This window comes from Palaemon carinicauda, chromosome 19, assembly GCF_036898095.1.
Source record: "Palaemon carinicauda isolate YSFRI2023 chromosome 19, ASM3689809v2, whole genome shotgun sequence".
Lineage (NCBI taxonomy): Eukaryota > Metazoa > Arthropoda > Malacostraca > Decapoda > Palaemonidae > Palaemon > Palaemon carinicauda.
Genome location: NC_090743.1, coordinates 112086497 through 112114394, shown reverse-complemented (window position 1 = coordinate 112114394; position 27898 = coordinate 112086497). Strand labels below are relative to the sequence as shown.

Below are 27898 nucleotides of genomic sequence, written 5' to 3'. Positions count from 1 at the left end.
CTTTTGCAACTCCAGGTATCTTATGAAATATAGGTTATGTAAAGAGGATGATATTACTGTAGCCTTATAAATTCGAAATCATTGAAATAATAAAGTACCGTAAATCCTTTATCATTGTTTTCCTAGAACACACGTCACCTACCCTGCATTGTTTTGTTTACGCTTATCAGCTGCTTGCGTACTAAATGCCCGTTCCTCCTCTTTTTCTTCTTCTTTTACCGATTCTTCTTCTTTCACAAAACAACCGCCAACAATACGATAATGACCTATTATGGTGTTTGTATGACTTAACTGTTCTAAACAATTAGAAACCTAACTGTTCTAAACAATTAGAAACCTGATGTATTAATGGCCGTTTGCAATAACAAAATACCGCTATAAACAAAACTGTAATGACAACAATCTTAACGGTACAATCGTTACAATATTCCAAACAGTTAGCCTACGATAAAAAGTTTTCCACTAAATACTTTATTATTCAGTTTGTTTGTAACTTCTATCCAAACCAGCCAATTTTTTTTTTCTAATTTGTACCCATATCAAGCATGGAACCTCCAGCAAAGAGAAGGAAATATGAAGCAAGTTTCAAATTAAAAGTTATACAAGTGGCCAAGGACTCGAACAACTGTGCTGCTGCAAGAAAGTTCGATGTAACTGAGAAGATGGTACGAGAATGGAGAAAGAAGGAGGATGATCTAAGGAAAATGCCTGCCAAAAAATGTGCAATGAGAAGTGGAACCACTTCCTGGCCGAAACTGGAAGACGACATTGCGGAATGGGTAACCCAGCAGAGAAAAGATGGCTACATTATAACCAGAAATAAAATAAGATCACATGCTTTGAAATGGGCCAAGTCAAACAAAAAAGAAAGTAAAGATTTCAAAGCGACAGTGGGATGGTGTAACCGTTTCATGAATAGGAAAAATTTAGATATACGAGAAAAAACAAAAAATCGCCCAGAAACTCCCGAGAGATCTCGATCACAAAGTAACCAGTTTTCACCAATTCATCATTCAGTTAAGGAAAAAGCATCAATTTCCATTGTCACTTATTGGAAATATGGACGAAACTCCATTAAATTTTGACATGCTTGGTAACAAAACGGTGGATTTGAAAGGAGTCAAAACAGTACACGTTAAAAGTACGGGACACGAGAAGACAAGATTTACGGTGGTATTATCCTGTATGGCTGATGGTACAAAATTGAAGCCTATGGTTATTTTCAAACGTAAAACAAAACCTAAAATAAGTTTTCCTCCAGGTGTTTTTGTTCATTTTCATGAGAAAGGTTGGATAGATGAGACTGGTGTAAAATTATGGATTGAGAATATTTGGAACAGACGACCAGGTCGCATGCGAAACGAACGCAGCTTGTTGGTATGGGATATGTTTAGGAGTCATTTAACACCGAATTCTAAAACTCGGTTAGCGCGAAGCAATACTGATATTGCTGTTATTCCAGGGGGTTTAACTTCTGTACTACAGCCACTTGATGTAAGCTTAAACAAGCCATTTAAAGATTATGTGAGGGAACTCTGGAATGAGTGGATGATGACTGGCGAAAAGTCTTTTACGAAAGGTGGAGCTATGCGTAGTGCCTCACTTGATGTGCTTTGCGAATTTGTGATAAAAGCATGGGATAATGTAAAGGTGGAAACTGTTATAAAATCTTTTAAAAAATGCGGGATCTCAAATGCCCTGGATGGGAGTGAAGACAATTTAGTGTACGAGAGCGACGATGAAACCGAGAGCGACGACGAAGCCGAAGTCGAATCACCGGAACCGGACTGGAATCCATATGATGATGGTATTTGTGATGAATCGCCTGATATGTTTGAGCAGCTGTTCGAAACCGACAGTGATGACTGTGACGAGTTTTATGGGTTTGATGTTTAATATTAATTGAAAATAAAGTTTTACAATTTTTTAAGTTTTAAATGGAATACTGTGATGTGCCGTCATTTTTATTGAGAAATAAAGGTTGTACCATTTTTAATCTAAAATTTTTTATTTGTAGCTAAATATAATAATCATTTTTAAATAAATAAGTATTATGATATCCAATATGTTATTACTATCGTAATTAACACTATCACTAAAATTACTGAAAGGTTAGCGAGAGAAAAAGCTGCTAACAACGCAACCAATACTCGATGTTTACATTTTCTCAGCTGTGCTCGTATGATTAAAGTTGGTATCAGATATGAAATTATTACTCGAATTTATTATTTATGCCATTTTTGTAGATATGCCAATAAAATATAAGGGTAAAATGGTTTTATTACTTTTATTATACATTTATATATCAATGTAAATCATTTCATGTGTGTCGGTGGTTATCGCACCTCAACCTAGGCTAGCCTAGTGATAAACCGGACATAGAATTGAAGGTGTCATTTTTATAACGGTAGTATAAGACGACCCCCCATTTTTAATGGTTAAATTTTGGAATACAGGGTCGTCTTATACGCGGAAATATACGGTACATATATGAATTGGAAAAAATAATGAGTCAACTCACTCACCTAGCGTGAGGGAATTTCTGGGGAAAGAGCATGATAACCATCACGACAGCTCTACTAAGAAAGCCAATGTCCTACTCTTGTTCTTGTAAGGCTATTAAAAATACTACCCTAAGAAGGGGCTCTTTTGGAGTAATACTGGAGTCAACAAATTTGACCTAAATATCAAGCACTATGAAGCTTCCAAGACACTGAAGGAGTACTTACAGACAGCTCTTTTAGGGTAATTTTGTGAAATACGGCCAAATCTAAATCTATATCAAAGTGAAGTTCTATCAGGACAGATTTGTAGGCAAGAATTGTTATGGGCTTAAGCTTCTTATCCTCAAAGAGATGGACCTGAAAGAAAGCCAAGCAGTCTGGGGTTATCTGGCATGGGGTCCTATCCTAAGGAAGGCAGTCTGTACCTTCTACACAAAGTTGTATTGTCTGTTTGATAACGATCTTTGGCAGCACATTGAATATGTAATGTTGGTGGTAAAGAAGTTTCTCTAGTAGATACAGGGGAGAAAATACAAGTGTGAAGGTTATGAGTACAAAAAGAGGCAGCAAAGATATTTTGACTGCTTACTCTCTGATACAACTGTGCTGACCAAAGAGGGTGTGACTTTAGTCTCAAATGCTGAAGATTTGGAAACCATGGACTGTTCAGCCACGATGGAGCTCCTACCAAAACTGTCCTTGTGACTTCCGATATGATCTTTAAAGTCTTCTAAATCAAACTAGTAGGAAGAGACAGATAGATCAAAGACCATCTTTTCCAGTCCAGGTTAAAAGCATCACTTGCAACTACCTGAAAATCCATATTTGGAGCTACATACATTGGAAGTTGGTGGTTCTCTGCCACCACAAAAAGGTCTGCTTGGAGATACCGCTTGGAGATATGAAAAAATTTTGAGGATTTTGTGGAATAAGCTTCGGTCTAAGATCCACCCTGTGTCAAGGGTATTCTGCTTATATGAGACAACTGCTATCACATTGAAAGCTTCTGGCAGGTGGACTGTGGTGAGGAATAGATCTCTCTCTAAAGGAGCTTCATAATTGGCATATTACTGTATCCAGATTAAACAGAATGCTGTCTGATTGTCAATGAAGATTTTTATATGAGTTTTTTATTAGATTGAACTTCTTTAATGTCAGAATGACTGCCATCAGTTTTAACAGATTCATGTGAAATGATGCCAATTTATGGGACCATCTTCCAGGCACATAGGTTTCCCCTGTGAACATCCTTAACTCAAATTGGATCTCAGTGCTGCTTTTGATAGTTGTGCATGAACTGCTACTAAATGATCTACGGTCCATCGGCGTTGAAGATCAAGCCTTAGAATACCTGAAAGACTACTTAGTTGGTAGAAATTACTGTGTACAAATTGGAAACTCTTATTCATCATATGAACCTTTAAACAGAGGGGTACCCCAGGGGAGTGTACATGGCCCAATCTTATTCTGCATCTATACTATTGGTCTATCGAAAATACAACAAAGGCATAGCGTGAAGTTCAAACTATTTGCAGATGACACACAATTTTACTTCTCCATAAATGATATACAGTAGATGACACTACTGAAACTCTAAACCGATTCCTTGATAGTGTTAGAGAATGGTATATAGATAGAGAGTGTGAGTACTTGTATGTCATTACTGGGATGTTTGAGAGTTGTCAAACTCCCCTACTCAACTTTATCTTATGTTAGGTCACAGGGTGATTTTTGGGGGGTACTTTTCAAGAAAAAAAATTGCGTCTTATAACCCGGGAAATATAGTAAATCAATTCACATGTAGACTAATTAAAAGCTAAAACTCTGAGGTAAATGAATAACCTCACATAGCCAAATCTCATGCTGAATGGGAGATAGAAATTAGGGGCTGCCATACATAACTGAATCATTATCGTACAACAAAGTAATCAACCAAAATTGTAGAGGATGCATTAATACTAATTTCCTAGAACTAAAATTAAATAAATAAATAATTTATAACTTGGAGGTTGAGGCAGAATTCATGAAAAGCTTGACATTTCAGGAGCTTAGCAAAGCAGGTCTGTTGTGCTAAGTGCTGAATAACAAAAGATGGATGCCGAGAGTACGCTTATTCAAGGATAACCAGCATCTTTTGCAAGAGTAGTAGTAGTTCTTGGCATATAACATACTGTTGGCTGGCAGACAAATTCCGCATTGGAGGTGCTGTGACTGATTCAATAGTCTGAAGTTCTAGGGCTCCCTTATACACAATGAATCTTTGCCTTGATACACAAGGCCTAGGGCAAGCAAGACAATATATGTGTATTTCATGTTGTATTGGATTCCCTGTTCTAGCCCACAAAGTATAAAGTCCTTAGGGACTATACAGCATCTAACCCCAGAATGAATTGGAGCTTGAGTAACCAATGTTTTGGCGAGGAGCTGGGATTGAAAGGATTAAGTGCAATAATGTAGTAACAATTCATACTATCTTGCTGAAAGCAGTCAAGTTATTACACTAGCTAAAAAATAAAAATTGTTTCATTATTCAATTTCCAGAATACAATTTGGTACATAATATTACTATCAAGTATAAAACACTCATTACAAGTATGTACAGGAATAATTTACCTTCATTCTGATTTCCAAATCCCTGATACGACGCTGGTCAACAAACAGCTGCTGCTCCAGCTCTTCTTTTCGTTGCATTTCTTCCCTGAGTCGAATCTGCAATTCTTCTTGTTGCCTTCTCATATCTCGTACACTGTTTTCCAATTCTCCTACCCTGAAAATAGTTTATATTACATGATATTCTCATTTACCTTAACTCCCTTTTCTTTCAAAAGATGGGTTATAGCATAGTAAAGGAGACTTTATACTTCTTTATAAATCTAAAATATACAGTATATTATTACTTTCTATGTACCATTATGATTAATACAATATAAATATTTTTTGTTTTTACTACAGTGGACCCCCTCTTATCACAAACACACTCAACTAACTGATACTAAGAACAAAATATTTCCACTTATGAGATTCATATTTGGTACCTAAGAATACAACATTTTACAGCAGTTACTTAGCCTTTGGTACATAGCCCACCATATCTGGTAATAAAAATTCCTAAAATGACAACTTGGTCTCTGTAAATTATTAAACTTTATAAACAAGTCTTTAAAGAAAAAGGGACACTAGAGATAAGTAAAATAAAATTTTTACCATTGGCTAAGTTTAAAAAAGGTATTCGTTTTCTTTTGTCAGCTGACCAATAGTTTTAACAGACAATGCATTGTATGTTTACAAAAAAAAAAAAGTCTATTGTGCTTCATCAGTAACATTATATGTTCGCACTTCAATAATTATCATTTCTTATAAATTTTTTGTAAATTTTTTTTTCTTTACTATTAATGTTTGCGCTAGTCAGCTGAGGACATTGACATTAGGCTCACTACCAGAGGCCCTAAAAGTAGGGTGTTTGGGAAGCATCGTGAGGATTGAAACAAAAATAAGACGACACTAAAACTTCACAAAATGCAGGAACACAAATTACTGTAATGCAATGTAAATGCAACTTATGCGCATTTGGGAGAAGCTGCAAGGCGAGATATTGGGAAGTGACACTGTGCTCCATGGCCAATTAGCTCCCAGGATACAAATCTCCCTGCTCTAATTGGTTGACGCCCACCTACAGTATGTCGCAACTCTTTTCTATCGTAATTTCTACTTTTTGTATCTCACGGGTTTGCACGATTTAGCAAAAAACATACGATTAAAAAAATATATATATGTAAAAAATCGCAATGCACTGATGGCGCGGAACATGAACAGCAATATGGCGAGGAAATACTATAATTTTTTTCCATTATTTTTACGTTTTTCTATCTTTTTTATTTTCTTTATAAATTTTACCTTCTTAAATTTATTTATCTTTTTTTTTATTTATTTTTTTTTATAAATTTTACCTTTTATAGACCCACTACACACTTTTAAAGCTAAAACTTACTTTTACTGTAGACATCATTATATATAGATACATGAAAAAATTGAAATAGAAACTCATTCAAGTATTTGCTGCTCGGCCAGGGTATGCTGTTGACCAAACTACTCTACAGTACATATCCATTCACAGTGATAAAAATAGTACCGTTATATTTAAAATGAACAAGATTTTGATAGCATGGATGTTTCATTTAACAGTATCCAATAATAATGCATGTAATTTTCACATACCCTGTATTAGCATCAATGAGATACAAACAGTAAATATATTTATTTTCCATTGCTTACTTTTGTAAGATAATTGAGACTACAGCTACACTTTACAAATCAGCTGATTAAGGCAAGCTACCAAAGGATATTTTTTTCTGTTGCTAAAAGGAGCAATTATTACTTGAACTATCCTTTTTATTTACTTTACATCATAAAGGTACTGTATGTAGCTTTTAGTAAAAATACTGTTTCAACATTTTATTCAATGTTAATTTTAATGACATATCAAAGTTTCTGAGTGTTTCATCCTTGCACAATAATTTGATATATTTTAGATTTTCAGTGCTCGATTACTAAGCTTAGGAGATTAATTACTTTGTCTTTTAATTCTTTAAGTAGTTTTTGTGCAATTTGGTTTGTCTTTTCATAAACCAAAAAGGCATACTGTAATGCAAGAATATATCAGCCATATTCTACTTAATGACATTTGTAGCAACTACTGTACATCAATTGTTTTCTATCGTGCACAAGTTAAAATTCAAGCAAAACCGCTCTTGTTAACCGATTCGGTTATTCATAACGATACCTTTATCAATCTCTTTTGTTTTTCTAACTTATTGAAGTAAAAGTTAGGATAACGAGGTGAAGGAAAAGAGATTAGTTTATCATAATTTGGTCTAAATATCTTGCATGGTACATGAGATGCATGATAAAATCTTTTTTTTGAGGGTGAAAATTTCGGGAACGCACAATATGCTCACCCATATACCTGCTCATCACATCGATCCACCTAATATACTGCTGCCCCACACTACTTTTTCCCATCACTGGCATGTTCTTAGCTCACTTGACTGGTTCCAGCTCCTCACTTCTCATTACATGGCCATAGTATCTCAGGCAAGCTTCCCTAACTTTCTCCTTTACATTACATAAACCACACATTATTCTGATATCTTAGCAATGGCTCCTTTCCAGTCATGACATTTTGGTAATCCATATCCCCATCCACAAATTGGTTCTCTCCAAAATTTCCTCTTCTCTCTTCTTCAGTGCCCATGTTTCTTCTCCATATAAAAGTATGGGCCTGATAACCGACTCATTAACCTTCATTTTGATCCTTAATGGCCTTTGTTTTTGTCTAAAATAACTTGTTAGCTCTCTCCCTTTTTGCCCTGCTTTTCTTACACTCTTTTTGTATTACTGCATTCTCAGCACTTCCTGGTCTTTTATTATTGATCCCAAGTAGTTTATTTTATTGTTCTGTTTTATAGCTGTTACATCTTCTGCTTGAATGTTTACTTCTTCAAGTCATTCTTCCTGCAAATGATTAGCTCTTTCTTTCCAATATTCACCTTCAATCGTTTCGTTTCTAGGGATCTTTTCCTTGTTAAAACCTTTCTTGCAGTTATTCTTCTGTGTTTGCTGTAATGACTAAATCATTAGCAAACATCAGTTCTCATAATCCTTTGTTGTTCCTTAACGCAAATGTCAGTGTTTATAATGACGAGAAAAAAGAATAGACTCAAGAGCTGATCCCTGATCAAGGCCAACCTCCATAAGGAATGCCTTCATCTCCCCGTATTTTGACTTTACAGTGATTCTTGCCCCTTAAACAACATCCTAACTAACCTTAGCAATGTCTTCGGTACACCTCTTTTTCTTAAACTCCAATAGACTGACTTTATTAGTACCTTATCATACACTTTTTCAAGACCCAAAAATCAGCCTGTAAACTATCCTGTTTCCTTCTAGATAGTTCTCTTGGACTTATCTTACTATAAAGTTAGCATCCACTGTGCTCTTTCTTTTCATAAACCCAAACAACAGCTCATGTATGTCTATCAATATTCTCAAAAATTGAATGTGTTCGAAATGAAGTGTCTGAGGAGTATGGCTGGTGTATATCAATTGGATAGGGTTAGGAATGAAGTAGGGCAGGTGAGAACAAGTGTGAGAAGTGAATTAGCTGCTAAAGTGGATATGAATGTGTTGCGGTGGTTTTTGTGGTGTATTGAACGTTAAGATTTCTGGTGGAAATCCATAGTTTTGAGTTATGGTGGGTTGACTACCATAACTGGAAAGCTATGGCTTCACGCTAGGTATCTTTATCAATTACGTTCGAAACACCTTGAAATATAGTGTACTTGTCTAATTGTGTTGATATTTAAATCAACTTTTTATAACTTTGTTTCCATCAGTCATCATCATGTAAAACTCAAGGCAATAAAAAAGTTATCATAATCAAAACAGAGTAACAGTAATGAAATACTGTTGAAACACAAGAACATTTGGTTGCCAGGTCATTCCAAACCTATAGCATATGGAGTTTTCATCCCATTTTCTATGGAGTCATTCGAAGAAGCGTTCATCGTATTACAAATACCTCCTTACTTCATCGACCTAATAATCTATTGGTTTTTGCTCTGCTATATGCTCGCTTTGCTCAAGATTAAACATTATCTCATTGCTCCGATGTTCTGGCAAGCAAAATACTGTACGTTTTTCTATGCATGTTAGCCCCGCGGGCTGGTATTTTGGAATAAAATATAAATTATAAAAACTTTAAGGGGTGAATACACACAACAGGTAGTAGGTTGGTCAGGGCACCAGCCACCCGTTGAGATACTACCACTAGAGTGTTATGGGGTCCTTTGACTGGCCAGACAGTACTACCTTGGATTCTTCTCTCTGATTACAGTTTATTTCCCTTTGCCAACACATTCACAGTATTCTGGTATATTTTTTTACAGATTCTCCTCTGTCCTCATACACCTGACAACACTGAGATACCAAACAATTCTTCTTCACTAAGGGGTTAACTTCTGCACTGTAACTGTTCAGTGGCTACTTTCCTCTTGGTAAGGGTAGGACAGACTCTTTAGCTATGGTAAGCAGCTCTTCTAGGAGAGTGACACTCCAAAATTAAACCATTGTTCTCTGTTCTTGGGTAGCGCCATAGCCTCTGTACCATGGTCTTCCACTATCTTGGGTTAGAGTTCTGTTGCTTGAGGGTACACTCGGGCACACTGTTCTATCTAAGTTCTCTTCTTATTGTTTTGTTAAAGTTTTTATAGTTTATAGAGGAGATATTTATTTCAATGTTATTCAAAAATATAAATTTTTCCTTGTTTCCTTTCCTCACTGGGCTATTTTCTCTGTTGGGGCCCCTGGGCTTATAGCATTCTGCTTTTCCAACAAGGGTTGTAGCTTAGCAATTAATAATAATAATAATAATAATAATAATAATAATAACAACAAAAGAGTGAGTTGTAGCTTCACGCTCCAGTATCTGTTTGAACATGGACTTGTCTTCCATTTCCAATGGTCAAACTAAATATATCAAACACATTTCTACTGTTTCCTTCTATTATTAACATGATCAATAAAATAAGTGCTTTAATTATACAGGTATTGCAGATTCCAATATTGAAAAGAAATTAGGGAGATTTAAAATATAAAATGTTGGGCCTTTTATTCTGTTTGAACAAGTAACTTATGACAGATACACCACCTATGTGTTTTTTGAACTACCGAGTCGGTGGCGGCTCTTATGATATATGCATGACGATAAAAGGAGCAAAACGGGTATTTTTTTATCAAAATCTGTAACTAACCATACTAGCTGCAGCAAATTTATATTTCTTTCATATATTGCTCCTTTCTACTGTGATTAGAATACTAGTAATGACTTTCAAATTTTGCTCCTTTCTACATTAAATAGAACACTACTGGTAATACAAATAGTATTAATGTCTTGTAATGAATTTCTTAGGGTGCTATTGTAAGTTATATTATTATTATAATTATTACTAGCCAAGCTACAACCCTAGTTGGAAAAGCAAGATGCTATAAGCCCAAGGGCTCCAATAGGGAAAAATAGCCCAGTGAGGAAAGGAAATAAATAAATGATGAGAACAAATTAACAATAAATCATTCTAAAACAGTAACAACGTCAAAACAGACACGTCCTATATAAACTATTAACACCGCCAAAAACAGATATGTCATAATAAACTATAAAAAGACTCATGTCAGCCTGGTCAACATAAAAACATTTGCTCCAACTTTGAACTTTTGAAGTTCTACTGATTCAACTACCCGATTACTGTGAAGTATACTGTGTAGTATTGAGGCTCATGATGGAGAAGGCCTGGCTATTAGAATTAACTGCCTGCCTAGTATTACGAACAGGATAGAATTGTCCAGGGAGATCTGAATGTAAAGGATGGTCAGAGTTATGAAAAATCTTATGCAACATGCATAATGAACTAATTGAATGACGGTGCCAAAGATTAATATCTAGATCAGGAATAAGAAATTTAATAGACGGTAAGTTTCTGTCCAACAAATTAAGATAAGAATCAGCACTGAACACCAGACAGGAGAACAATAATCAAAACAAGGTAGAATAAAAGAATTAAAACACTTCTTCAGAATAGATTGATCACCAAAAATCTTGAAAGACTTCCTCAATAAGCCAATTTTTTGTGCAATTGAAAAAGACTGATAATCCTCAGTTTTCCAGAAAATTCAGTTAAAATCCCCTTGGTCCCAGTGGTGCCAAATACAAGAGAGTTCACTGTACTTTCAATTTGGATATGTAAAAAGCTATCACCTATATATAACCCTTATCTATGAAGAACAGAGCAAAACAGGGGCTAGGAAAAAATTTTGCCAAGGTTTCTCCTCTTACTTATTAAAAATCTAATGTGTATCCATACTTTACATTTTCTAAATCTTTAACAAGACTGACTTTCCCCTTCCATTCCCTCCAATCAGCATTCTATCATAATAGAAACTTGGTGTAGTATGCTAACCCAACAGTGTCTACATACAAAATAAATACTCAAGCCCTCAATACAAGTAGATACCTGATAAATGTGGGAAGCACCTGACGACCAAAAAAAAAGAAAAAAAAAAAAAAAAAAAAAACTTGTCCCATTTAATAAAAGTACCACATATCCCTATAACAGGCAAACTAATAGTACAGTAATCATATTTCTTACTCATATACTCATCCCTAACACAGATGGCAGAGGAGGCATCTCATTTTACTAGATATGAAAACACACAAAAAATATTTAAGATGATGATAACCTTTAAAAGCTTCTAAGTACTTCTATTTCGATTATGAGGCTATTCATCTTCATACTGATGAATTTGGTCCACAATATCCAACTGTGAATAAGTATCTCAGCAACCTCATTCCAATGAATGGGAGGGTTTAGAAACTGAGAGTGATTATTATAATAATAGAGCATAATTTGAGTGTTGGTATCATAACTCAAAATGATCAATGGATATAAGTGGAGGCACAAATACAATTCCTTAAAACCTTCCCACTTGTGATATTGTAAAACCAAACAGAAAAGTCTAGGCCAAACGTACATTATGTAGAATTACTGTGTATAAAAAGATGAAAGGGCAAGGGCTATGTTAACGTACGACTAATATGGCCTTAAAGATTAATCCTGCTCTTCTCTTCTTTCCATTTATCTATTTAAAAAAATCATCTTATTAAATACAGACTCAAATGGCAATATCAACTATACTGTGATAATCCTCAACTGCCTAGATGGTTACATTAATCAAATGTATTCAAACTGGTTATTGGCCACATAAAATAATGGTTAGAATTTTCATTCAAACTTACAATAACTAACCCATAAGTCTCAACAAAAACTGGTGACATCAATAATCTTACTTGGAATCGCCTTGCTGAGATATGAGGGACACTTTCTCCAAAGTGTTTAACTTTTTCTGGTAATGAGAAATCTCCTTCTTTAATGCATCAACACGACTGCGCAGCTGACTGACATCCGTACTCTCTCCCTCTTGATATTCCTAAAATCAGAATTTATCAATACAAAATTGTGCCAACTGTATTTATAAAATCAATTAACAAGTTACAATAAAAACAAATACCCAACATCACTTTATAATATATAAGTAATATATTTTCCATTATTCACTAATACAATGCTATTTTACAAATGCCTGAAAAAACATGAACAAAGTTACAAACAGTTTATACCACAACAGTATTAATCAAAACTTACGGCCAAGTGGTTCTGAGCTTCCTGATAAAGTTGACGAGCCCGCTGGACTTCTTTTTCTAAACGTTCCATCTTCATTTCACACTTCCGTTTAGTTACTTCAGCTTCTCCTTCACTACGCATGAGTTCTCGAATGAAAGCTTCTTTCAGTCTGATTGTGGCATTCAATTGTTTCAATCTTTGATGAGCTGCTCTTAATTCTACACTGACCCTCCGGATCTTACCCCTCTTGGAGTCTTGGGAAGCTGATAGCCTTTTTACTTCAGCTTTTATATTGCCACCAGCATTATCCTCGGCATTTTGATCAACTTCAGACTTATGTTTTGAAGTGTTTGAATCTTGTGATACTCTTGAAATGTCTGATGGTGAATGTTCTCTGGTTTCACTTTCCCTGTCAGATTCTGAATCTGATACACTTGACCTTAAAGACTGACTAGCATCAATAACTTTCTCATATTGCTTGAGGCTTTTGTCCTCCTGTATCACAGACGACAACTGAGATACCAATGAGGCATTACGTCTCAGTGAATTACAATTAACACTATCTCTAGTTTTTCTAGGAGCCACTTGGAGACCCCTTCGTGATGTGGCAGAATCAGAGCCTTTTCTGGAATGCCTGGAAGACTTTCGAGATTCATTTTTGGATTCACTTTTACATTCACTCACAAGTTCCAATTTTCTCCTCTCCGCACTTTGCCTTACTTTACTAAATGTATCATAAGAGTCTTGGACTTTCTCAACCTCCTCGTCAATTATTGTACGAAAACGACCCCTCAACACAGCTAATTGGTCATAAAACTCTTCTCCTAAAGATGACATAGAAGACACTTCACTGTCTGAGTGTGGGTCTTCTGAGGTAGACGAAGAAACATTATTCCCTTCAGGTTCAGATAATTCCTCAATAACCTCTAAAACTCTATTAGTTGCACTATTGAAACGTAAAGGGCCAAGGTCTGCACCAATACATTCCTCAGCTTCAGCTTTCATGCACAGCCAGGTTTCAATCTGCATCTTTTCATTCTGCGAAACAGTAGTGCTCTTGAGAATTTCAGACAGCAAATCTTCTGCACTGGACACGAGTTGTTGCCACTGAGAAGCTGCAAACTGGAGCCTGGTAAAATAGTTGATTAGATTATTAATAATAATTCAACACTTGGCTATACTTTAAGATATAAAAAAAAATAATTATATCCTTTTATATACAGTAACAGCTTAACTGTTGATATTATACATTCATACAATATGAATTCACACCAGGGATCTCAATAACACAACCTTGTACACGCCTATATCTTCTATATATAACTGTATACCACATATAAGCATAATTTGATGTAATTTTTTTTATAATTAGCTAATAAGATTTGAACCTGACCATATGTGAACAAAATAGGTGAACATCCAATTCTATAAAATATTTTTTCCTAACGGACAACAAATATTTAAAAGCAACATCAATAAAATATCAAAATTATTTGGTCATTTGTATTTTTCCTAACTATACAAGCCTATAGGTGTTACACTAGATCACTAAACTGAGACAGTATCCATGTGGAGGATATGTTGTCCGAATGTATGGGTTTTCATATATTTGGTCATCATCCCCCTCGTCTGGGAGGATGAGAGAAATACTCCCTAACAAAACTTATTGGTTAGGAAATGTCGCTTGATCATTTTGAATTGAATTGAATTGAATATAGGATTTAGACATTAAGCCAAGCACTGGGCTTGATCATTTTGGCTTACCAGCATTTAGCACCTGAATCTCAAGTGAGCATAGATCTCAGGTACTTGTCAATCTTAGGTGAGCATGGATCTCAAGGGACTCAATATTCTCAAAAGATTCGAGAATCTTAAGGGATTAAATGATCTCAGGTACTGTACTCGAGAATCTCAGGTGAGCATGGATCTCAAGTACTTGAGAATCTCAGATGCGAGTGAAGCCCAGGTGCGTGAAGAGCCCAAGTGAGCCTAGAAGACAGTACATTCCAAGACCGCATGCATAGAGTCTTTATATGTGTAAAGAATGAAAAGATGCAGATTGAAACCTGCTTACATCATCACATTGCTCGTATAAGGGAGTAGCATGCCTCAACGGTTTGTATGATGCCCCTTCAGAGAACGTAACAATTTTACCATATTCCAGGGTGGTGGACTCTCCTCAACTGGAGAGCATGTCTGCTCAAAACTCCTAATATCCATACAGATTTCTACATCCTCTAGTCTAAAGACTTGGCTCAAGGCTGGCGATAGCCTTTAACCACTGCAATGTAGCAGAATTTCTCTTAACGGAGGTAGTGCAAGAACTTGGCGATCAAGGGCACAAAGGGTCTGAGAGGAGAGATACCCCTCCCACAACACCAGCCACAGAAGATGGCCCACTTGGCTTCGTAAATAGCTGCCGAGGATTTATGGAGGTATCCAGGCATCTGCCGCGCTACTTCTTGAGAAAAACCTTTTTCAGAGAGGAGATGCTGGATAACCTCCACACACGAAGATAAAGAGATACTAGTGGAGAGCGGGATATTCTGGCATGACGCTGACATACAAGGTGGGGGAGAGCTGACAATTCTCTTGAAGTCTTTGCTAGGAGGAGCAGAGGGTCGAGGAGAACTGGCAATTCTCTTCAAGTATGCTAAGATGAGCAAAAGATCAGGGAGAGCTGGCAATTCTATTTGAGTCTCTACTAAGAGGAGCACAAGGTTGGGGAAAGCTGGCAATTCCCCTGACGTCTCTGCTAGGAGGAGCAGAAGGTCGGGGAGAGATGGCAATTCTCTTGGAGTCTCTGTTAGGAGGAGAAGGTTGGGGAGGGGTGGCAATTCTCTTTAAGTCTCTGCTAAGAGGAGCAGAAGGTCAGGATACCACTCCATATGTGGCCATTTTGGAGTTACCCTGCATCAAGGCCATCCCATGGGTGTTTGAACGCATCTTTGAATGCTGTTTCAGGGTCTGGAACGGGAAGGCAGTAGATTAAGAGCTTGTTTAGCAATGTTGCGAAGAGGTGAAGCGTCGGAGAACTCCACAAAGTCGGGATCCCCGTCGCTATCGGATAACATAAAGACCCACAAAGTCGACTCTCTTGGTCTTCCTGCTCAACTTGGCTGCCATCATGATCTACTTTCCTGGGATGAAACGGGCAGATTCTGTAGTGCAATTGCATTGTTTTCTGCCCATTGAGAGTACTCACTGGTAGTTGGCATAGCTGAAGAGACATAACACCTCCTCCTTTGTTTATGTAGGACACCACGTTGGTGTTGTCGCTCATCAACACCACCAAGTGTCCAGTTATAAAAGGGCAAAACTTTTGGAGCTAAGGAGGTAGGTCTCATCTCCTAAACTTTGATGTGATCTTGGTGATCTTCCCCTCAATCTAGGAACCAGATGCCACCTAAGCCAACACATACCTCCTGGGATGAATTTGAGAATAGGAGGAACTTTGGGGGGGGGGGGGGCAGTGAGAGAGGGCATCTTTGCAGGAAGTTTTTTTCCTCCCTTGTACTCTTCTCTTATCCTCACAGGGAAGAGTGGGTTGTTGAGATGTGTCAAAGCTGACTTGAGCTCAACGTGTGAAGGATGAATTTTTTTTTTAATTACCTTTATGAGAGAGAGAGAGAGAGAGAGAGAGAGAGAGAGAGAGAGAGAGAGAGAGAGAGAGAGAGAGAGAGAGTGTGTGTGTGTAATAACTGTTTGTAGAATGAGAGAGAGAGAGAGAGAGAGAGAGAGAGAGAGAGTGTGTAATAACTGTTTGTAGAATGTGAGAGAGAGAGAGAGAGAGAGAGAGAGAGAGAGAGAGAGAGAGAGAGAGAGAGAGAGAGTGTGTGTAATAACTGTTTGTAGAATGTGAGAGAGAGAGAGAGAGAGAGAGAGAGAGAGAGAGAGAGAGAGAGAGAGAGAGAGAGAGAGAGAGAGAGAGAGAGAGAGAGAGAGAGAGTGTGTGTGTGTAATGACTGTTTGTAGTACGAAAGACTGTTGGTAGAATTAAGGTTATTTGTTTACATTTATTTTGGTAGAATAGGTTGAGATAGTAATAAATGACTTAGGCGAATGCTTTTTTTTATTGTCTGCAGCCAGAGGTAGTTATGTTTTGACCAGCTTAGAAAGTGATTATCTATATTATCAGTAAGTATTGTTGATCTTTGCTTGGAGTGGTTGTGAGAGATAGAATTTGTTTATTATTTACCTTTGACTACAGTGAGACAGTTTAGTTAGCTAGTAATGTCTGTAAGTGTTTTTTATTTTTCATTGCAAGCTGTAATTCCTCCTTTGGCAATCTAATTTTTGAATGTCGACTTATTGTTGCTGACCAGGCTTCTAATAGAAGACTTTAACTAGCCTGCTCTTGAGGGCTGTATAAATGTTGAGGACCTGGCCTGTGTATTTAAGTTCCGTTTGCTGCCCTTGATGATGATTTTGATATCCACAACCCTGATCAATCGAGGCAGTCATTACAGAATGCCAGAGTGTAATATTGGCTACAAAGCTGTGGTAGTGTACCATGAAAGAAAGTTCGGCATTGTGTGGATAATAGTGTTTGTGTCCACACACACATATAAACACCTATTTTGGATGTAGTATGGGTTCAATTTTACATTTTGTTAGTGTTTTTCTTCAGGTTTATGTGAATTTGGTTGGCTTTTTATATTTTGTATGTTTGAGGTGTTTAATGCTATCTCTTGTAGTTTATGTTTCAGCAATTATAGATTAAGGATTAAGTATAATAAAGGGATTTTGACGTAGGAAAAATCTATTTCTGGGCGAAGGACCTGTGCCGCCCAGTGAATAAGCTCCATTTAAGCACTTATTCTTAGGTAATTTACTGCTAAATATACCAGAGAAAAAATGTAAAGGAGTGCTAGGTTAACTAGCTCGCTCACCTATTGGTGTCGGTATAAAATTGGGCGTATAATCCAGAGGTCCCGCACTATTTAGATTAATCCACGACAGAGAACCCCAATAGAGGAGAGCCGTTCAACCTCACTCGGTACTACTACAATGCATCCGCTCAGAACCCAACTCCTTAGCACCCAAAGTTTGGGGACTCCAAGGGAGAGGAGCTGGGAGGGTTCACTGGGCGGCACAGGTCCTTCGCCCAGAAATAGATTTTTCCTACGTCAAAATCCCTTTTCTGGGCTCGAACCTGTGCCGCCCAGTGAATCTATACAAGAGAAAAATGTCACCAAACTTGCAAAATAAAGGAAAAAACATAAGCGTAAGAGAAATACAGGATGCTTTAATCAGAGATGAGTACCAAAAAACAATTATAAGGGTATCTTAAATATGAACATAAATCCAATAAGGTAGGTATAATAATGCCGTGAGTGATAATATATACAGATACTCAGGAGCATAAATTTTACAAATATAATAACAGTATTCAGGTGCGAGACCAACGAATACAATAGGGTATAAATGAGGCAGGTAAGAGGGAGAGATAAAGAGTCAAGGCATTAACCTGTGAGTTACTCGGGAGTAACTACGCTCCCTGCGGCTACTGTAGAAAATTTTAGGGCTTCCAAATGTTTAAGGTAGTGTTTCTTGAACACTGACGGTGATTTCCACCCTGTATACCTGGAAAGGTCTGTAAAATTCATGTGGTGAAAGAAGTTCACCGAGGTGGCAACCGCCCTGATATCATGTGCAAGAGGAAAAGAGTCAGGGTTAGCTTGTTTAATAAAATACAAAATTTGTTGCCTGATCCCTTTAATAGTAATGGTACCGCCTTGTTCTCTAACGAATAGAGGCCCCGAGGAGTTGGAGGAGGTCCGGGATAGATAAGACCTAAGAGTAGTGACAGGGCACAGCGACGGATCTTGCGTGAGGGGAACAATTTTCCAGGAGGTCCATCTGTTTTGAGGGTCTTCATTCTTAGCCAAAAAGAATTTGTTAGGAGAAAGAAGGACCTCCCCTGAAGGCAGAAAGTCAATATGACCCGGGTCTCTCGACAAGGCTGCCAATTCAGAAATTCTTGCCCCGGAAGCCAAGCTCACTAGGAAAAGTGTTTTCCTGAGAAGGGGCATGTAATCACAAGAACTGTTAATGGTATCAGAAGCCAATTTGAGTACGTCATTAAGGAACCAGGTCACCGGGGTAGGACGAGTAACCGGTTTCAGTCTGGCACAAGCTTTCGGAATTGAAGCTAACAAAGAGTCGGTTAAGTCTATGTTAAAACCCACTAGGAAGATCTTTTTCAGAGCCGATTTAATAGTGGTAATAGTATTGGCTGCCAGACCTGATTCTAATAAAGATCTAAAGAAAGTGACTGTAAGGTTCAAGTTCATACAGTTCACGTTTGAGTCTATTAAAAATTTTGCCAACTTTTTAACTGCAGAGTCATACTGACGGATGGTGGAATCCCGTTTATCTGATTCTAGGAACAAGGTGTTTTGAGGATCAATATTGGCACCATGCATAGCCGCAAACTTCATAAAGTCCATAAAGTTAGGGCGCTCTGAATGTTTGAGAAAGCGTACACAACGCGTGTTTGTACTATCTGAGACAGAACCGGATTGGGTATCGGGTGAGGGTATAGTCTCAACTCCCGCAGGAGAGGATACCAGTTGCTCTTGGGCCAGTTGGGTGCGACCAAGGCTACTTGTCCCTTGAAGGATCTCAGTTTGTCTAGAACTTTCAGCAAAAGATTCACCGGGGGAAAGAGATAAATCTTTTCCCAGTTGTCCCAATTCTGTGACATGGCGTCTGTGGCGTAAGCCTGAGGGTCTAGATTGGGAGCCACATATACTCTCAATTTGTGGTTGGATTCCGTGGCGAAGAGATCCACTTGGAGACCGGGAACCTGAGAGAGAATCCACCGAAATGACTTTAGATCGAGTGACCATTCCGATTCTAGAGGGGAGGTCCGGGACAGGGCGTCTGCCACTACATTCCGGACTCCCGCCAGGTGGACAGCTGAAAGATGCCAACGGTTCGAGGCTGCTAGGGAGAATATGGCTACTAGAACATGGTTCAGAGGCCCTGACTTTGACCCGCCTCTGTTGAGGCAGCGGACCACCACTTCGCTGTCGAGGACCAGACGAAGGTGTTGTTTCTTGGGAAGAGCGAGACGTTTCAGGGTTAGAAGAACTGCCATGGCCTCTAGCACATTGATGTGAAAATGGCGGAACAAGGGAGTCCAAAGACCTTGAACTTTCTTGAGCTGAGAATAGCCGCCCCAACCTGATAGGGATGCGTCTGTGTGAATGATTAATTCCGGGGGCGGAAATCGAAAGGGAACTGACTTTGACAGACTGTTTGCTCTTGTCCAAGGAAGAAGTCTTTCCCGTAGAATGGGAGGAAGGCGGACTTTCCTGTCCCGGAGCTTCCGGTTCGCCCTCGAACGCCAGACACGATTGATATCTTTCAATTTTGCCTTCAGAAGAAGATCCGTCACTGAAGCAAACTGAAGGGACCCCAGAATCTTCTCTTGAAGCCGTCTGGAACTTACTTTGTCTTTGAGAAAGCGTTTGGTGTTTCTTGCAATCTCTAACCTCTTGGGTCTGGGAAGACACAGAGTATGAGATATAAGATCCCATTGCAGGCCGAGCCATTGGAACTTCGATTTTGGAAGAAGACGGGACTTCTTGAAGTTGATCTGGAAGCCTAGAGATTGAAGATAATGGATGACTTTGTGAGTGGCTTTTAGGCAATTTTGGGAGGTGTCTGACCAAATGAGCCAGTCGTCCAGATAGGCTACTACTTGAATCCCTTGATTCCTGAGTTCCTGAACAGCGACTTCTGCTAGCTTTGTGAAGATCCTTGGGGCAATGTTGAGCCCGAAAGGCATCACCTTGAAGGAGTAACTTTTGTCCCCTAAGCGAAAGCCTAGGTACGGACGGAAGTGTCTCGCTATCGGGACGTGATAGTAGGCGTCTGTAAGATCGATAGAGGTGGTGACGGCCCCACGGGGAAGTAAGGTCCGCACCTGCGAGACGGTAAGCATTCGAAACTTGTCGCATTGAATGGACAAGTTGAGAAGGGATAGATCTAGAATCACTCTTCTCTTGTCTGAATCCTTCTTCGGGACACTGAACAGCCGACCTTGAAACTTCAGATGTTTCGTTTCTTGTATGGCATTCTTTTGTAAAAGATCCTGGACAAATTCGACCAGGTCCGGAGTGGAATGTTGACGAAATTTGTTCGGAGGAGGAGGTCCTTGAATCCAACTCCACCCTAGTCCCTTGGAGATGATACTGAACGCCCAGGGACTGAACCTCCATTTGTTGCGGAAGGCATAGAGCCTCCCCCCTACCTGCTGCACCTCAGTATTGGTTTGAGGAGTTGCCTCCACGTCCGCCTCGGAAGTTCTTTCCTCTGCGAAAGGCTCTTCCCCTGCCTTTGTTCTGGTTAGAGCCACGGTGGTAGCCTCTACCTCTACCATAACTCTGGGAAGAGCTATGAGCCTCGTAGGACTGGTTAAAGGCAGGGGAAGTGGCGGAGGCACCAGAAAGCTGGCTCTTAGGTAGCAGAACGGTGACATAGTCATCCGAAGGAGCCCGAGAGGTGGAAGGCTGTGCAGGGGCAACAGAAGATGGAGGAAGAGGCAGCCGGAAGTTGGATGAAGCACTCTGTTGTTGCCTGAACTGGGTGGAGGTATATGGTCTAAGCTTCTTCCTACCCCGGGCTTGATAATTTGCGGGGTCATACTTGCGTTTAGGGGTCAAACCCCAACGGGCTTTAAGGCTCTGATTAACCCTAGTGGCCTCCGCCAAGACTTCCTCTACGAGATCCTCGGGGAAGAGATTTGAACCCCAACAGGAGGACCGGATGAGTTTATTAGGTTCATGCCTAATCGTCGCCTCAGCTAGAACATGCTTGCGACATCTGCGTTTAGCAGTAGCAAAGTCATATAAGTCATAATATAACGACTGTAGCGTAGCCTTGTTGAGAGACTTAAAAATACTCTCCGTATCGTAAGTCAAGGCTATCGACTCCGTGGATGTGGCCAGGTTTAGAGTACGGCCCACACGTAGGCGGGAATCATATTCCTGTTTAATGAGAGATTCCGGGAGACGGGGAAGCTTCTCACTAAACAAGACTGAGGCACAGTCTGCTGCAAGCTTGCCGGAGGTAAAGGTGGTATGGACATTGTCCCAACACTCAATACCTGAGGGAAGAAGGAGGGAGATCGGATCCACCTCTCGGATGGGAGGCAAGGGCTTCTCCTCCAGAGCATATTGAAAGGCAAGCTCTGCCACCTTATTGACGCATGGAGTCAAGGTGGTCTTGTCCATTAAGAACATCGTAAAGGAGCTTTTATGAGGCGTCAGCATGGTGTTAGTGCAGCCGATGTCATTCAAAAATCTGGCCCAAACAGATTGGGCTTGCTCCTTCGGGAAGATGACCGTCTCTTTGGGGACCTTGTCTAATCGGACTAAAGCTTCCTCGGTAAGTCTGGCATAACCATGAAATGGAAATGCCAGACCCGGAGGAAAGAATTCAAAGTCCTCTAGAGGGCGAGTGCCAAGGCCCTCCAGAGTCAACATTCCGTCTGAGAACGGGGAATGAAGAGCCATCCGCCAGGGGTTGTTCTTGGCAAACGGCGGGAGCTTAGAGGCATCCGGTATGAGAGAGCTTTGGACTCTCTCCGGAGCTCCTTGCTCTAAAGCCCCAATTCTCTGACCGAAGTTAGAGAACATCGTGTCCATCCTCGACTGCATCTCCGAAACCAACTTTTCCTGCATCTCCGACACGATGCGAAGCATAGCTGATTCGGAAAGGCCCGGGCTAGCAGCAGGAGGGGCGGAAGGAACTCCCGGGTCGTGAGACTTAGAGGAGGAACCAGAGGTCTTTGAAGACGGGTTCGTACCATGTTTAGAGCCATGAGAAGTCTTGTGAGGCTTGCGAGCTTTGGGTAAGGTCCTTGAAGTAGACTTATCCTTAGGGGGAACCGGGTATGAACGTTGAGACGAATCACGGTCCCCAGAAAATCCAAGAAAGGAAGAGCGATCAGAAGAAGAAGAAAGAGCGGGGCTGAGGATAGGAATCTCAGCGCCGGACACACCTGCCTCACTTACCACCCTACCTGTATCCGGCTCGTCTAGCAACATTGGTTCGACGTCCAGGTTCATGGAGGCAACATTGTCCTCCAGACCTCCGGGGGCGTCCGATGGATCTTGCTCTGGGTCGATGAGACCCGTTATAGTGGCATCAATGTGGGCAATGATGGGAGCTGCCACATGCCTAGCCACAGCAGCTGAAGACTTGGCGTTGGGGTAAACCATGGTGCAGTAGTCCTCAGATAGGACGTACGGCCGCTTAGACTTTACATTCCGGGCAAAACCACCAACCCACACCTTCAGTGTGGCCCGAGCCGCAGACTTTTGCTCCGGGGATGCCTGAAATAATAGTGGGAATTATAAAAGGGAAACTCCCAATGGTCCTTCAAGACCATAGATATCTTACTAATAGTAAATAAAATAAGAAGGCAATATAGCCAACGGGACTCACCAAGTCAGATCCAAGGGTAGTGATGAGGTCGAAGCAAATCACACAGTTATCCGGGTGCCATACCACAACGTCTTCCAGTTGAACCCCACAAGGGGCGTGAGATCGGCAGACGGAGTGGCCACAAGGCTGGTGCAGAACAGCTGCACAGGCCGGCGTCAGACAATGCACCATCTGTAAAAAGAATAGTATATGAGAAACTGTAATTCTCTTAATTAGGGGCGGGTCTGGAGGACCCGGGCCTAACATAGGTCTAACACAAGATTAGAGCTTAACTGTACTATTCTATAAGTGGCCTAACATAGGTCTAACACAAGAATAGAGCTTAATTGTACTATTCTTTTAAGTAGGGCCTAACATAGGTCTAACACAAGATTAGACTGTAAAAAATAAAATAAATTATTTTTTTTTTTTTTTTTTTTTTTTTTTTTTTTTTTTTTTTTTTTTTAGGGGCGGGTCCGGAGGACCCGGGCCTAACATAGGTCTAACGCAAGGTTAGAGCTTAACTATAATATTCTTACATAGGGGCGGGACCGGGGGTCCCGGGCCTAAACATAAGTCTAACTTGAAACTAAAGTATAGCCATCCATTCCGGTCAAGCCGGGAGCATAAAAAAGGATGCAAAAACAAGGAATTAAGACACATAGTGTCTGATTTCCCGGGGTGGGGTAGACCCCGGGCCGGGAAATAAAGGTATATTCAATACCAATTCCTTTAGGGACTCCGGGGTAGTGATCTGTCATATATAATCATCATAGGAAATGTTATAAAATAAAAGGGGGGCGGAACTGTAACTAAGAACTGCCAATCGAACCCGGAGGGTTTCGTATAACATAAGCCAGAATGAAAAGTGAATATAAAATAGGGTACACCGGGATCCAACTCTGTAGACCGGTGGCCAACCAGACTAGACAGAGACTAAACCGCCGGGCCACCCGGAGGACAAAGTCCATAAACACTTAACTACCCCCTCTAAAAGGAGGGAAGGCAACGGTCCCTTAGTGGAGGGGGGAGAAGCCTAGCCTCCCACCTAGCTAGAGGGGGAGCGTGGGGGAGGATCACGTGATACGAGGCAGCAGGGCTACCAACTGACGATCCCCAACCAGACAGATCAAACGGAGTAATGGCACAAATATTCATTATAATAATAATAATAGCGTTAAATATATGAATAAACACATAGAAAATTTTTGGGCAAGGCATGCAACATAAATAATTAAATCGCAAAAGACACACCTGATGGCTAAAATAACATTGCCGCCTTAGCACGGTCGGCAGCCATAGCGATACGTAAATGATATCGGCCCAAAAATTGAACCACGAGGATTCTAAACGCTAAATAATGAATATTCACAATAACAAATAATATTTGATAATAAAAATAATACACATAGTAACACCGCAAGTGAAAATTAAAAGCTCTCAAAAACAGGAGTACCAACTGTAGTGAAATCAAGCAAGATCGGTATGAACGAAGAGAATAAACTCCTATAATATAAATATTAAACGATCTAGGTTGCTCAAAACACAGTAAAACCCAGCTTGGTACTTAACTTGGACGGTGTCTCCTGGGAAACCGACGAAGAAGCCATAATTCACTAGAAAATATCCAAAAATTGAGAGCACTAGAAAAATGCGGGTTACTGCACAAGTCGTGCTAAACGGAGTTGGGTTCTGAGCGGATGCATTGTAGTAGTACCGAGTGAGGTTGAACGGCTCTCCTCTATTGGGGTTCTCTGTCGTGGATTAATCTAAATAGTGCGGGACCTCTGGATTATACGCCCAATTTTATACCGACACCAATAGGTGAGCGAGCTAGTTAACCTAGCACTCCTTTACATTTTTTCTCTGGTATATTTAGCAGTAAATTACCTAAGAATAAGTGCTTAAATGGAGCTTATTCACTGGGCGGCACAGGTTCGAGCCCAGAAATAGGCATCGCGATTCAATTGAATATGGTTAATTTCTATATCAAGTGTTTTAGTTTGTAAGAAATATAGTATTAAGGTTATGTTAGTTTTACTGTTCCTTTTGTCCAAGTGTCTTGTTTGTGATAATATTAGGTAAAATTTTGTGTTGCAGAGATATTTGTCAGAAAGAGTGAATCAGAGGTGTGGGGGTTGCAGGCGTGACCTGCCTCCTGAAACCAACTTATCCAAAGATGTTAAGTGTCCCAGGAGCTTCTGCCACTGGAAAGCTGGGAAAATAGACTGTTGCAGGGAGAGAAGAGAAGCCTTCCACAAACGTGAGTCTTTCTCCGGACGGGAAAACTTTCACTAAAACAGTGTTGATGTCCATAGATGAATAATTTCTGCATAGGTGACAAAAGACACTTCTCCCAATTTATCATGATCCACAAGTCCTGCCCAAATGAGAGAATCCTGTCTCTGAAGAAAAGTTATTCCTCCAACTCAGCCACAATCAACCAATCGTCCACGTAGCAGAGCAGGCGGGTCCTGTTTGTACGTTCCCACGAGGAGATTAGCTCGAAGACCTTCGAGAAAACTTGGGGTGCTGTCAACAAGCCGAAATAGAGGACCTTGAACTGAAGGACCTTGCCTGCTGCCACTAATTGGAGATACTTCCTGGAGGAGGGGTGAACCAGGAACTGAAATTAAGTATCTTTCAGATCGAGAGTCACCATGAAGTTTTGCGGTCTTATCACTTGCCTGACCAAGGCTGCTGGCAGATGAGGTTAAAGAGCTGAAAGGTCGATGACCAGTCTCCAGCCTCAAGACGTATTCCTTACAAGAAAGAGTTGATTGAAGAAACCTAGAGTCGTCAACCTTCAGCTACATGCTCTGCACTTATTTGCATAGTGCAAGATATTCTGCTGACCCCTGCTGATATGATGACGATGTCGCCTGGGGATGAATCAGAGGGGGAGACCTGATGAACTGGAGGAGTTATCTGGACCAGAGGATCTCCAACATACATTTTTCTGCTTCGTGGAAACACCACCTCCCCCTCACTAGTAGTGGAATGGGGGGAATGCCCTCCATAGGGACGGTATTTACCTCTTCCCTTTTCCTTGCTTCTACTGACCCTGGTTCTGTCGAAAGGGGAAAGACTGTATAGATGGAGTCTTGAGGATCAAATGTTGTGAGCGCACTCTTTTTCCCTGAGCTGGTTGGATGGAAGGCTTTCCTTGACCTGAAATCGATGGTTGGGGTTGGCGAAAGAACACCGGTCTCAGTATGATGGAGTCCTGAATCTCCTTCCTCCATTTCTCAATCACTGCACTTATCTCTGCTAATGGGAAGAACGAACGTTCCTTGAAGGAGGAGTTGTGGAGACTAAGTCTTTCCGGAAGACCAATACATTTGTGAAACCTAAAGGTCATAGCTTCCTGACACTTTAGCACCCAAATGGACCACTGGTTGGTCGCCTGGTGCATTAAGAACTTTCCCGTACTAGCACCAGTCAGGATGATGTCCTTAAAGGCATGCTTCTTAGTAGGGTATGTTAGAGTTTTGATATATGCCAAGAAGTCAATGATGCAAGAGTAGTGGTCTATCCAGGATGATGTCCGCATCGTCACCATGGCTGTGACTTGCATGCCTGACACCTTTGCCGCTGAGAAGGAAATTGGAACCTCATCTAAACAATCCGAAGAGCAGCTTCGAGTTAATGATGCCACGGCAAGATCAAATTGAAAAGGGAAGGGAAGAGCCTCCTGCATACAGTAGTACTTTCATTGCCTTGAAAAGGCTGCCAAAATTAAGGGAGAAGATCTTCCTGCCCTAAGCAAGTCCTTCAAACCAGACTTGCCTCCATTTTGTCTAGAGCTTCCTTGGCCAAAACTAACCAGGAAAGTTCAAGCCTCTGTCTAGCATTAGTTGGGGCACAGTAAAGGTCAACCGTCGAAGTTCTGCTTTATGAAGGCAAGGTCACTGCTTTTCTGAGGACGCTCACCTTTCTTATACAGCACAGAACTTTCAAGAATGTTGAGTAAGTCACCCCCTCATCTGCCTCTTGAGGTCCGGGCACCGCCAGCTGTGGATGGTCTCCTCCTGAATCTTCGGACTCCAACTCTGCATCCTCTTCTTCAGGATCATCTTCTCTGGATTGACGAGAAGGACCAGCAGATGTACCTTAGTCTGGAAGAAAAGTCTAGGATCCAGAGGGCATGTAACTTTGGGATCAGTCTTAGAGTCCTTGCTTTCTTTTTTATGGGAGCCAAACAAGAATTCATTTAATTGATTTTTATGCAGTATGTGGAAGACTACAGTATCCTCAAACCAAAAATAGTACTATTACTAGAATCCTAATTTATGAAAAAAATAGCAAAATTATGTAGCATGCATCCAAATTGCCACGTTCCAGATTCACTGTTATCTATTCTCCTAGAGTAAAGAACAATGGTTTGTATTTGTGTCGGAACAAATCCTTTTTAACCATACAAAGATGAAACCTATACAGGAAACAAAATTTATATACAACTATGGAACAACAGAACCCACAAAATATTTTTCATTTGTTCTTTCAAGATATATTATTGTATATAAAGATTAGAGATGTAAATAACAAATATCTGGTACCAATTTTGAAAGGAAAACGTGGGTCACGACTTTAATTTTACATAAATGGCAGATGTATTCAAGATACTGTATTTAAAACTAAACCTACATTGACGTTCATTCAGAATTTACTTAAAGAAATATTTATTTTTGAACAGGCAATTACATTTACAAATGAGTAAAC

The 27898-nt window shown here is 40.0% G+C and overlaps 1 protein-coding gene across 2 annotated transcripts in view; it reads right to left on the bottom strand.

Annotated features, from left to right (window-relative positions):
- Nucleotides 1-27898, bottom strand: part of cos (kinesin-like protein costa) — a 233146-nt gene that overhangs the window by 169046 nt on the left and 36202 nt on the right. For both annotated transcript variants that reach the window (XR_011047408.1, XM_068393771.1), the window contains exons 9-11: nucleotides 12758-13865; nucleotides 12403-12542; nucleotides 5118-5271 (exon numbers count right to left, since the gene is read on the bottom strand). Coding sequence is in view for 1 of the 2 variants with exons in the window: in XM_068393771.1 (XP_068249872.1) it covers nucleotides 5118-5271; nucleotides 12403-12542; nucleotides 12758-13865 (1402 nt within the window). In the remaining variant the exon portion in view is untranslated. The remainder of the gene's footprint in view (nucleotides 1-5117; nucleotides 5272-12402; nucleotides 12543-12757; nucleotides 13866-27898) is intronic.